General features: G+C 42.2%; 1 protein-coding gene across 1 annotated transcript in view; it reads right to left on the bottom strand.

Annotated features, from left to right (window-relative positions):
* The window catches only part of LOC308299804 (poly [ADP-ribose] polymerase tankyrase-1-like), a gene marked incomplete at both ends in the record, with an annotated part of 95,669 nt that overhangs the window by 32,968 nt on the left and 49,294 nt on the right, over positions 1-13,407 (bottom strand). Inside the window, 3 exons of the mRNA XM_080743590.1 lie at positions 3,830-4,016; positions 4,612-4,678; positions 7,847-7,941. Coding sequence (XP_080599716.1) covers positions 3,830-4,016; positions 4,612-4,678; positions 7,847-7,941 — 349 coding nt within the window. The remainder of the gene's footprint in view (positions 1-3,829; positions 4,017-4,611; positions 4,679-7,846; positions 7,942-13,407) is intronic.

Raw genomic sequence — 13,407 nt, forward strand, 5'->3', positions numbered from 1 at the left:
TGCTATTTTTCAATAGTTAAAGCATAAAATAATAACACACAATACTGTGTACCCGTTCTGAATGATTTAACCACAGCTGCCATTGCAAAAGGTTGTTAGAAGTCGCTGTTGGGCAGAAAACCTTGCATCTCCATCATTTCAACCTTTTGTGTTTGAATGAATGTCTGACTTCAGCGTACAAGAGTGCCGCGCAAAAGTAGTGAACGCAGCCAATCTACAAGTGACTTTTAGACTTTATGACTAAATAATAACTACAATGGTTCCATCAGAACAATGGTTAGCTTTTTTTTAAAATCCTTTAAGACTAGGAGGAACACATCTTTACATTTTAACCACTTTAACCGTTATTTTATACTTAGGCTATTGAAAAATAGCAGATATACAAGCTCATAGCGCGGCACCGAGTGCCGCGCTACGAGCTTGTAGATCTGCTATTTTTGAAAGATCACCATCAATCATGAACAACTTTGAATATAATATACTGTATAATACCAGTAAGACTCCCTAATCGGGAGATAAGCGACCGTCAGGTCGCAGCGTGATTTTAGGGCAAAATGTGTAGGAGCAGTCCAAAAATGTGGTTCAAAAAATCGGCCTGATGGTGGCGCTATATGGGACATCCATATTGATGAGATGAGTGTAGACATACTGTGTACCGATTTGCGTGATTTTAGGGCTAAATTTGTAGGAGTAGTGTCCAAAAATGTGTTTTAAAAAAATCGGCCTGAAGGTGGCGCTATATGAGACAGATCCATGTTGATGACATGAGTGTAGACATATTGTGGACCGATTTGCGTGATTTTAGGGCAAAATCTGTAGGAGTAGTGTCCAAAAATGTGTTTTAAAAAATGGGCCTGAAGGTGGCGCTATATGGGACAGATCCATGTTGATGACTTGAGTGTAGACATAGTGTGTACCGATTTGCGTGATTTTAGGGCAAAAATTGTAGGAGCTGTGTCCAAAGATGTGTTTTGCAAGAATCGGCCTCAGGGTGGCGCTAGAAGAGGGTCATGTGTGAATTGTTGGTTGGAGGTTGTGATTTGGCAGGCAAGGAGTATGTGTGCAAAATTTGGCATGGAATGGTTGCGGAGATATGAGCAGGGCAATAGTGTGACGTGTGAGGTGTGACAGACAGACTGACTCACAGCTGGTGGAGGTTTTGATAGTAAGTGCGACCTGACGGTCGCAATAAACATATTATGTTTTTCAAAGGTAAATTTTGTAACTCAAATCTCTGCTTCTGGCGGTCTTTGGAACAACATATTTTGAGATGGGGGTCCGTGGCTGAACACATAACATTTTGGGGGTCCTAGACACGATAAAGTAGAGTTTTTCAAAAACCTTAGAAGGATTTAGAAGACATTTATAGAATCGGATCAATATATTAAAAAGACGTGCACAAATTGTCATGATTTTTCAAAAAAATAGAAGTGCCTGCTTGTATATCTGCTATTTTTGAGCGGTGGTCACAACGCTCCTATACGTGGCCGTGTGTGTGGGTCTGTCTGTCTGTCTGTCTGTCTGTCTGTCTGTCTGTATGCGTGTCTGTCTGTATGGTGTATGTAGCCTGTATGTAGTACCTTTTGTGACCACACATGTTAAGGGAGGGGCGCTGTTGTTCAGGCCAGGCCAGGCCAGACACCCACCCACCCACACACACACACACACACACACACACACACACACACACAATATATATATATTTGTTTTGCTGTTGCGCAGCCTCCACGACCACCGCTCAGTTCACACGGGTGTGATTTTTTAATATCAATACAATAATGGTTAAAGTGGTTAAAAATCTAGAGTAACGCAGATGCGTTCCTGGTCTAAAGGTGGTTGCACACTGCACTGCGTGTTTTCGTTGCGTTTTGGAAATCCGAAAGCCGTAGGCCAGGGAGAGAGAGAGGAAAGAGAGAGAGAGCAAGGGACTCAGTGCAACAGCTGCGAAAATCGGAAAAAATCAACCCTGGTCCGAAAATAAATACGAAACGGGCGGCAGTGTGCAAACGTGATTGACATAACGTGAGGTTGATTTTTTTTATTCACGCACTCCGAAAATCACTCCGATATTCGGCCCGGAAAACGCAGCAGTGTGCAAACTGCAAAGACCTTACGTCGGTAAAAAAAAAAATCTTCTTCTGAAAAGCAACGGTTTTGGACGTTTTTTCCACCCGGCGGTTCTTTATGGTGGGGAGATTAACGAAAGAAAAGCATCCCCATCTAGAACCGGGGTTATGAATCCCACAATGTGATGCAGAGAAGCAGTCATGCGCTCACAACCCTATCAATCAAAACGCAGGGCTAGAAGCTTCAACGCCTATGTGCCAATGAATCACCCTGACGGCATCGACAGACCACAGCCTGATTCATACCCAGTTGCAGTGGTGGAAGTTTATTTACTTAAAGGAATAGTTCACCCCCAAAATGACTTTTTTTCTATTGACTTCTCATGCCATGGGGACTTGGGTTCAATCATATTTTTTTGTATTTGTTGCATTCCGAAGACAAAAACATTTTTTATAGTAAATTTGCCCCCATTGATTACGGGGGATACATTTTTTAAATCAAATTATTGTCAGGGTGGGGGTCCCCAGTTCAAATATGTTTATTTTGCGGGTCACAGCCTAAAAAGGTTTGAGAACCCCTGGTACTGTATAGAGCATTAACAAATTCATCCATCAGGGGCATTGACAACTCATTCTTATGACTTCCTATCTAGCCAAGCTATATACCGTATTAGCCCGAATTTAGTACGACTCTGATTATAAGACGACCCCTATTTTTCAATTATCATTTTGGGAAAAAATATGTTGAAGACAAAATATTATATATTATATTATATTAACTCATACAGTGCCTATCCCGAACTAGTTCGGGATAATTTGGGCCGTATTAACGTCCTGAGTGCCTATCCCGAACTAGTTCGGCTTTTAAATTTTTTTTTTTTGTAAAAAAAAAAAAGAAAAAACATTTTTAGTTACTTTTTTTTTTGAGCCCCACTATATTCTGTTTACACGGCCCGCGAGAGCGTCGCGCCGCCGATATTTACCATCCACTCCAATGCAATCCAGGATCTTTAGAGCTCATTTTCTCTGTTCCATGCATATCCATGAGGTGTGCAAGGTTTAATCATGGCTAAATCGCCGAAAATAGGGCTTCTAAAATGCTTGGAGTTGAACTAAAAGATGCATATACCAAACTAATTTTTCAAAAGCAAAACTACTTGTGCATGTACCAGTGTATCTTTATGGTGAATTCTTTGGCCACTGGGCGCCCTCTAGTGGTGAAAGCTGGCACTAATAGGGTTAAGTTATTTATAAAGAAAAACGTTATTATTGTAAAATTATTATAGAAAAGCTTATACAGAGATAACATTCTGCTGTATTGTATTGCATTAACCATCAAAGTCAACTTCTATTCAAAAACAACATTCACAATTCAGACTGTGAAAAGCACAATAACAAACACTACATTTCCCATCAAGCTTTGCGGCCCGTTTCATCATTCAGATGCGATGGTTCATTGTAAACAGGAACCATTGGCTGCTATGCAGCCAGCGTTAGCTTGCATAGCTTCAGTTGCTGTTGGGATTAAACTTCCACGCTAAAGATCACATTAGCGCCCGTCATCCACGCCGATGTTCGCGAGAACAACGCACACGCATGCGGCCCGGTAGGTCCAATGCCAAAGCCATCCGGTATATATTTTTAAAGAGAAAATAATAATAATTTAAAAAAAAAGCAAATATTCGACTTCGGTGAACAACGTCAAATAGTGACTTTGATATTCGAATATTTGGTGAATGCCCTCGTGGGTGCATAGTACTCACATGTGAGCCTGTCCTTGAGCTGGGGCGTGGGGGCCATGTCCACGGAGCTCTTGCTGTGGCAGTTGAGCAGGCCGGGCTGGGCTCCGTGGCCCAGCAGCAGGGAGCACACCTCCACGCGGTTCTTAGAGGCAGCCTCGTGCAGCGGCGTGAACTGCCACAGGTCCATGGCGTTCACACACGCACCGTGCTGGAGGAGGACGGAGAAACCAAAAAGAAGAAGCACTTTATGGCTGCAGCGATGCAACTTGGAATGAATATCAGCAATGATCTCTTTGCCTTGATCACAATTAAAAAGACATTTAGGCCTGACCTCAGATCTGTGTCACTTTAGATTTATTTTATACTTTAACTATTACAAAATAGCAGATATACAAGCTCACTGTGAGCTTGTGTATCTGCTATTTTGGAAAATTCGTGAACATTTTGTGCAAGCCTTTGAATATTTTTTTTACCCGATTCTATAAATGTCTTCAAAATCCTTCTTCTAAATGAGTGGTTCTCAAACGTTTTCATGTCAAGGACCCCCACAATTACATGTATTTGGCTGCATCTCAAAATATGTTGTTCCAGGGACCACCCAGAAGCAAATATTTGTGTTACAAATGTTCGCTTTTAAAAAGATATGTTCAAAGACTTTAAAAAAATCTTGTACATCTGCTACAGTATGTTTCAATAGTTAAAGCATTAAATAATCAAACGGGTTAAGTAGCAGTGTGTGTGTGTGTGTGTGTGTGTGTGTGTGTGTGTGTGTGTGTGTGTGTGTGTGTGTGTGTGTGTGTTACCTTCAGCAGCAGCTCAGTGACCTCATAGTGACCATAGGAACATGCGTTATGCAGCGGCACCAGGCCTCTGCATGGGAACAGACAGAAACAAATAATAATATGTTTTAACACACAGACAAATGTAAAAATAATGTACTTTACAACTTTTTACTGACAACGTACAAAGGGAACCCAAGGATCCATTTGCAGAATTAAAGAAGTAGTTCACCCCCAAAATATATATATTTTTTATGGAGACTTGGGTTCAATTATCGCATTCCTAAGACAAAAAAATGTTTTAGTCAATTTACCCCCATTGATTCCGGATGGGGACCCGAATACATGTGGGTCCCCATTCAGAATCAATGGGGGTAAATTTACTATAATAAAATGTTTGTCTTAGAAACTCAAGTCTCCATGGTGTAAGTAATCAATAGAAAAAAACGTCATTTTGGGGGTGAACTACTCCTTACAATTGACAGGCAGTGGACTGCGCACTGATACCCCTTGTCCTTGTGGTGGTCAGATTCCTGCATTGGTCCCGCGTGATCCAACGCAAATCTTGTGGTAGCGGCCGCTCGGTTTTGTTAGGTGCCGCGAGCGGAAATGGGCAGTCAACAGAAATCGTGGGTCCCACATTTGCTCTATAGTCGTGTTGTTATCAAGACGGATCTGTCCCATCTGTTCCAAATTTGCAGGATAGGTCAATTTTGAACAAAATGCCTTAAATCATAAATGTCGTGAAAGGCCTAAGAAGAAATTCATCCCCTTTCACATTGGCTTTTTTTTTTTACATAAATGAAGGCCCTACTTTGTAATACAAGAGTGTAAAAAATACATTGACAAATACGTTGGACATAAGCCTAGCCCACTGTGTCACTGTTCATGGTGCTGTAATGACGCTCTCTCTCTCTCTCTCTCTCTATCTCTCTCTCTCTCTCTCTCTAATTCAGTGTTTGTGTTTTTGGTTCCTGATGGAAGAGCTGCATGAGCAGATGGCACTTAAACGTGGCTGCGGGCAGCAGTGGGCGAAGGTTGGCGGTCAGGAACTGCGTAGCTGTGTAGCAGTTATTCTCAAACATTTGTTATTATGTCAAGGAACCCCAGGTTGACTTTGTGCCACGTACCCCCAGAAGAGATCTATAAAATATTGTAGATCTGCTATTTTTGAAAAATCGTGAACATTTGTGCAAGTCTTTGAATATTTTGAGCTGATTCTAAAGTGTCTTCTAAAAAAAGTTTTCTATGTCAGTGGTGCTCAAACGTGTTCATGTGAAGGACCCCCAAAATTATGTATTTGGCCACGGACCCCCCCCCCCCCCCCATCTCAAAATATATCTATTCTATCTATAAATGCGAGAAGTCTCTGCGTGTGTGTTTGTAATCCGCGTATCTCGAGAACCGTTCGTCCCACCGGCTTCAGATTCGGCACGCGCGTTCCCCGCCGCGGCATGGAGTGCAGTGCCGGGCCTCGACCCGACCCGACGCGCGGTTTTCCCTAACCGGCGCGAAACGTTCGGAATCTCCTTATGCGGAAATCGGCGCAAAATCGGCGCAAGCGCTGACTCATTGTGACATCACTGCAGTGCCGGGCGCAAGCACTGAGTCATTGTGACATCACTGCAGGCAGATACAGGGGCCTAGCCTCGACCCGACAGACTGAGATCTCCATATATGGGCATATGGGCAGATACAGAGATCTCCATATATGGGCAATACAGGGGCCTTGCCTCGACCCGACAGATATCTCCGTATATGGGCATAAAAGGGACACAGACAGATATATCTCCGTATATGGGCATAAAAGGGACACAGACAGATATATGGGCATAAAAGGGACACAGACTGAGATCTCCATGACAGATATCTCCGTATATGGGCATAAAAGGGACACAGACTGATACAGAGAATGGGCATATGGGCAGATACAGAGATCTCCATATATGGGCATATGGGCATAAAATGGACGCAGATATATGGGCATAAAAGGGACACAGACTGAGATCTCCATATATGGGCATATGGGCAGATACAGAGATCTCCATATATGGGCATATGGGCATAAAATATGGACACAGATAGAGTATATGGGCATAAAAGGGACACAGACAGATACAGAGATCTCCATATAATGGGGTTTGCATTAAAGGGTGGGGCATTCATTCCCTATTTACATCGTTCCCGAGTTGGCCAGGTCGCAAACTCCATATATGGGCATAAATGGGCACAGGCAAACAGATGGTCAAACCAGGTCCTACAGAGATCTCCATATATGTCAGAAAATGGACGTAGACAGACATATCTCTCCATATATGGGCATAAATGGACACACGCAAACAGATGGTCAAAACGGATCCTATGACAACAGGTATAATGGGGTTTGCATTAAAGGGCGGGGCATTCATTCCCTATTTACATTGTTCCCGAGTTGGCCAGGTCGCCGACTAGACGCTCGGCCGCCCGAAGGGCGGCCGAGCTTCTAGTATATACAATGAGTGGCTTTGTGTGTCCCACGCCCATATATGGTCATTTCAGTCCAGAATGAACAGATTTTTTCAAAAACAAAATGTGTGTTTAATGTCCATATATGGTCATCTCAGTCCAGAATGAACAGGTTTTTTCAAAAACACAATGTATGTCACCTCATGTCCATATATGGTCACTCCAGTCCAGAATGAACAGGTTTTTTCTGTCCCGTACGTCCAGAATATCAGTCCAGAATGAATAGGCTTTTTCAAAAAGCAAAATGTGTGTCCCATGTCCATATATGGCCATTTCAGTTCAGAATGAATAGGCTTTATCTGTCCTGTACGTCCAGAATATGTGTGTAGTGTGTACTAGTGTCCCTCCCGGTCTGATGAATGGATACTTTGAGGATTGGTCAAGCTTCACATGATAATTTGGCCTTCAGGGTTTATCTGTCTTATTTAAACACTTTATATTTATTTATGTATTTATTTAATTACAAATTCTTATTTTAATGTATGTGTTTTAATCTATTTTATTTTTTAAACCTATTATACCAACTGTCATACCAGCTCTCCAAATACATTCAGAATAGAAGTTTTATCTGTCCACCGCTTCAATTCGAACTGAGGTTAGATTTTTTACAAATGTTCACTTAAAATAATACATATATTCAAAGATTTGCACACATTTTCAAGTTTTTTTTTTTTTCTTCTTTTTTTCCAATAACTAATGTATACAATAATTCCTAAATGGGTTAAATGAGCCCTGAGGATCCAGGATACATTACCCCTTGTCCTTGGCATGGACATCTGCTCCATGCTGGAGAAGCAGCTGAACTATTCTCACCCTGTTGTAGCCTGCTGCCAGGTGGAGAGGAGTGGACTGGAGAGACACAGAGAGAGAGACAGAGACAATGTTGGTAAAAGTACTCAGATGTCTTACTTCATCATACTACGGCTAAACGATACTTGAGAGGACCACATATACAGTATAGTCAGGGACATGCTGGGCCCCTGATTCAGCACGGGAAAAAGAGTTGTAGAGGCCCTCATTGCGCCTGCTACTCAAAGATGTGTGACAAAGTGACAAGCCAGTGGGCCAATTACATGAGTTATATTTCGTCGTTGTCGGGTTTGTTTTGTATTTACCATTTTAAAAATGATTTAAACTAGTGAAAACAGCCGATCTACAAGCACACAACGCCTCGCGGTGCGAGGCGTTGTGCGCTTGTAGATCTGCTGTTTTCACTACTTTTGTGCGACGGCCTTGTATGACGAAGCAGGGCTTTGCTTTGCGAAAAAATGTACAAATTTGAAACTTGGAGATACAAGGTTTCTGCCCGACAGTGACGATTTACTTTGTTGGCCGCCCAGCCCCCAAAATGGAACAAAGGCCGACATTTTATTTATTTATTTTTCCTAATGTCCGGCCTGGACCGGCTGGGAATGAACCGGCCGTTCGGGAGTTGTCCCGCTTTTCCCAATGGCCAGCACATCCCTGTATATAGTGTAGCAGAATTTGACGAATAAACATAACAATAAACTATTGTCCTGGTCCTCACAAGATACGTTACTGTTTTGTGGTTAAGACAGACATTTTGAGTTAGGCTTACAGTTCTCAGGTTAGTGTTAGGATTAGGCAATTAGGGCAGGGGTCTTCAATGTTTTCAGGCCAAGGATCCCTTAGTTGAGAGAGGGATGCACTCTGTCGAGGTGCCAACTTGAGTCTTCTGCACTTATGGCCACTTGTGTGCCAGCAGAGCGAGCAAGAACTCTGATCGGTGCTGTTTGGTGCCGTCTGTATGTACTGTACGTGGATGGGCAAGTCTGCCGAGGTGCCAACTTGAGCCTTGTTATTGTGACTGTAGGTCGCTACTTAGTACAGTGACCTGTTCTGACATTGATCACCAGCTTTGTTCAGCTACAAGCTGTGCTTTCTTCATATCAAGGACCCCCAAATTGATATAAAATATTTTGTGCCAGGGACCCCAGACAAGAGAACAAACATTTTGCCATTTTTACAGAATGATCGCCACATCAATTATCGACGCTACATGCCCATGGTAGGTAACACTGTTAAGTTGGTGCATCGACACACTAATTGAGGATTATCTCCTTTATATCTCATACGCCAAGAAAACTCATATGGTATGGCTGCTGTCAAGTGGTAGAAACCAAATGATTTCCAATTGCGTTACTTTTCAGGAATCTGAAAAAAATAACCAGTAGTTATTATTTAGTCACAAGCTCTTGTTAGTACTTTTCATTGGTTCAATATTTATCATTCCAGTTGGTGTAGAAGGGGAAAAAAGGAGCAAGCAAACTATAGAGCCCTGAGGGACACATTAAACAAAGTAGTCTACATAGGTTTAAGCGGTTAATGCAAAAGACAGCAGAAACACTACAGGAAAAAAAGAAGTGCATGGTCTGTGAACAAATTAGATCTAAACTGTGTGCATTGACTCTATTTTGTATTGGCAGTTTGTACTGCTGACTATCTGGAAAAGTAAGCTTATCCTACTGTCGCACTCATTTTAAGTCACTCTCGTGTGGAAGCTAAATAGGTCAAATGTACAATAAAAAATCCTCTTACTGATGGCTAGTTTTATACGTTTAAAGTGACCCTGCTCACATACTCCCTTTCTAAATGTACGTCTAGAGCAGTGGTTCTCAACCTTTTCAGGCCGTGACGCAACAAAATAATCATAATTGAACTGGTGGCCCCCCCAGTGTCTCGTGTCTCCTAGGGTAGGTACCCTCAAAAAAAACATGCTGTAATCCTGGTCTCTATAATGTGTGGGAAAGGAACTGGTTGGAATAACGTGTTCCTTCCACGCGCTACGTCCATCCAGTGAAGCTCCTCCCCCTGTCAGGTGATAAGAAGCGGCCTGCTCACTCCTCATGCACTGAAGGAAGCATGAGCTCAGTTCGGGGCTCTCAGAGGGAGAGCAGGGAGAGCAGACTGAGCAGCGCCCAGGATTACAGTTAAGGCAATTGACACTGGGTGAAAAATGGATAATTTAAGAGAAAATGTATCCTATGCTATCTGAGCATGGCGCGTGTTCAGCTAGCGGAGGTTTTCGGCTGGGTAGCAAACTTTGGGTCCAGGACTGACAAACTGAACGTGAGCAAGGCACTGCCGTAGTTCTCATGATGTCTTTTCTTTTTTCATATTGACCTGCCGAGGTTGAAAGAAGTTCTGGTTTGGCTGGAGTTACAGTCAGGGTTCCCACACATCTTTACCAATTAATTTCCAAAACTTGTCCAGAATATTTAACCCGATTTCAAGGACTATATCTAACATATAATTCACCAAATGTCTGAGTGAGTGTCTGAGTGAGTGTCTGAAACAGCGTTTCTCCTCAGTGGCTGGAGCAATTGATCTGAAATCGCATCACCATTAGCATATGAACACACCTGACATAACTGTGAAGCCCGTTTGTCACTTTCACAAATTGGCCTCATGGTGGCGCTATAACAGTCCACTTTACGTTTCGGCCTGTAACTCTTGAACCGTAGGTCGGAACATTAAAATTCTTTTTTCCCTGGATTCCTTGGGTCAATACGCATCTCCCGATATAGGCCCCGCCCATTTGCGTCAGGATAGATTTTCCGCCATTTTGAATTTTCTCCAAAACACACTTTTTGCTCCTTTTCCTACATATTTTCTTCAAATGTCACGAAAATGGGTACACATGATCTCTGAACCCATGCAATGAACATAGTCAAGGGATATTTTGATAGTCCATACCGTTCGTTCGTAACGGGCCTCCAAAGTTAGCGGGAGGGGCCCGTTTTGCAAACAATAGCCATAAATCACAAACAAAACGTCGAGTCAACACTGAATTTCTGCCACAGGTTGCGGGTGGCTTACTCAACGAATCCCCAGAAGCATTTCCAATTCGACCCGTAGAGGGCGTCACAAACGCGCAAAACGTAACCGTTTTGTTCCAAAACGCGTTTTTCAGGCGGACCGACCCTCTCAAAAAGAAACACAGACCACTCTGCGGATGGTCTCACGGTCCAAACCGCTGCACACACACACACACACACACACACACACACACACACACACACACACACACATAGCCATTAAACGAAACGGGTATTTCTTACATTGATGCTCCTACATATTATCATGCAAGTACCAGTTAAAGTTACTTTCCATCCCTCATATACCGTGTGCACAGTGCACATCCCATAACCCACACACTGCACATCATTTCGGAGCTCATATCTTTGAACGGGTAAGGACTAGTAACAATAATTCAGCTCAATAACGAGTCGCTTACTCCTATGCGCAATGCCCTAAGACAGGTAGTGTATGCCAGTGGTTCTCAAGAGAGTTGAGGAATTTTGTATAACACGGTTTTATTGTGAAAATAGCAGATCTAGATGCTCACAACGCCTCGCAACGCATGTAGATCGGCTATTTTCACAATTTCTGCCTCTAATATTTGACATATATATATGTTTAATTTGTCATTTCAGTATTAACAAAATCAATAATGAAAGACAATGCATAGTTATTTTTTCCAGGACCTTCCAGGACCCTTGATCAATTCCAAAACTTTTCCAGTACTGGAAAAATATTTTTCTAATTTCAAAATATTTCCAGGAATTTCATGACCGTGGGAACCCTGTACAGTGTGTGCTGCAGGCTTCACTTTCCAGGAAAGGAATGTCTTGTCTTCACAATGCACAGCACTATGGACGCATCGTACTGTGACATTCAGACAAGTTCAATCCATCAGAGAGTCCAGTAGTACTACTGCACCATCCACTCAGTACATGAGACTGAGAATGAAGACATTACAAAGTTTAGCTTCACAAAGTCAAATGTTCTGTTTCTATCCCTAAAATATAATCTGACGCACACATACACCATCTCAGCTCAACCTACGCAATCTGCCAACCCAGCAAGGGTGTGAGAAAGAGAGAGAGACAGAGACACAGAGAGAGAGAGAGAGAGAGAGACAGAGAGCGAGAGAGAGCTCTGCCACAAATATACAGTGCCACAGCAGGCCCAAATGTATGACATACCGGTATGCACTAGGGCATTCACCAAATATTCGAATATTCGAACATTCGAATATCAAAGTCACTATTCGACGTTGTTCACCAAAGTCGAATATTCGCTTATTTTATTTTATTGTTTTCTCTTTAAAATATATATAGTTTCTAAAGCTTGGCTAGATAGGAAGTCATAATAATGAGTTGTCAATGCCCCTGGTGGATGAATTTGTTAATGCTCTATACCAGGGGTTCTCAAACCTTTTTAGGCCCCCAAAATAAACATATTTGAACTGGGGACCCCCACCCTGACAAGCACTTGGGATTGTAGGTATTACATTTAATGTGACTCGGTTCCGCAGATAAATATTGTGAAAATAGCAGATCTACATGCTCACAACGCCTCGCAACGCGAGGCGTTGTGAGCATGTAGATCGGCTATTTTCACAATGTTCGCCTCTTCCTTACTTAATATTTGACAGTTTGGCCAGTCCTGTCGAATATTCGACTATTCGAATACTTTGAGGTCGAATAATTCGAATACTAAAAATCACTATTCGTGAATGCCCTAGTATGCACATGACTTTATACTTCATCGTATGAAAGCAAAATTCGAAACACACAGAGTAGGTCTATCTATAGCATACATGGGCAACTGGCGGCCCGGGGGCCACATGCGGCCCCCACCTTCACTTAATGCGGCCCGCTGGTTAATATTGGAATACTGATATAGTATTGATTTCAGCTGTTACAATTCCAACCATGACTCACTTTAATTACATCAGTCTATATTAGTAGCTTAATCACTTAGCACAAGTCTTTTTTTATGTCCAATGTATTTGAATTTAAAGTTCATATTAGCATAAGAACGGTCATATAAATGCATTTGAAATTAAATAAAAATGTTACTTTTCAGGGTTCCAAATTAAAATAGCTAAAAATAATTCCGGATTCCAATTCACTGCGACGCGTTTTGAGCTTGTAGATCGGCTATTTTTGCTCATTTTGACTGTGTATGCATTATGGCCCTCTGGAGTGAATGTGGAAATATAGTGGCCCTCTCCATCATCAACGTTGCCCACCCCTGATCTATAGTAATACATCGAATGCTTTCAAGTCGGGCCTGGTCCAGAAAAGGTTGAGAACCACTGGTGTATACAAGAATGCAATGACCACACACTGCTGATCATCTGTAACCTGTTGCCTGCCAAACGTATTTATTTATTTATTGCATTTGTATTTTTATCGCAGCGATCTCCATCTGCTGTAAAAATGTTTAAGGCGTGTTTCTTTTCGGCAACGGCGAAGCGCAGCATGGAGAGCATTGAGATAAATA

Source organism: Nannobrachium achirus, assembly GCF_963921795.1.
Source record: "Nannobrachium achirus genome assembly, chromosome: 15".
In the NCBI taxonomy this organism is placed as follows: Eukaryota; Metazoa; Chordata; class Actinopteri; order Myctophiformes; family Myctophidae; genus Nannobrachium; species Nannobrachium achirus.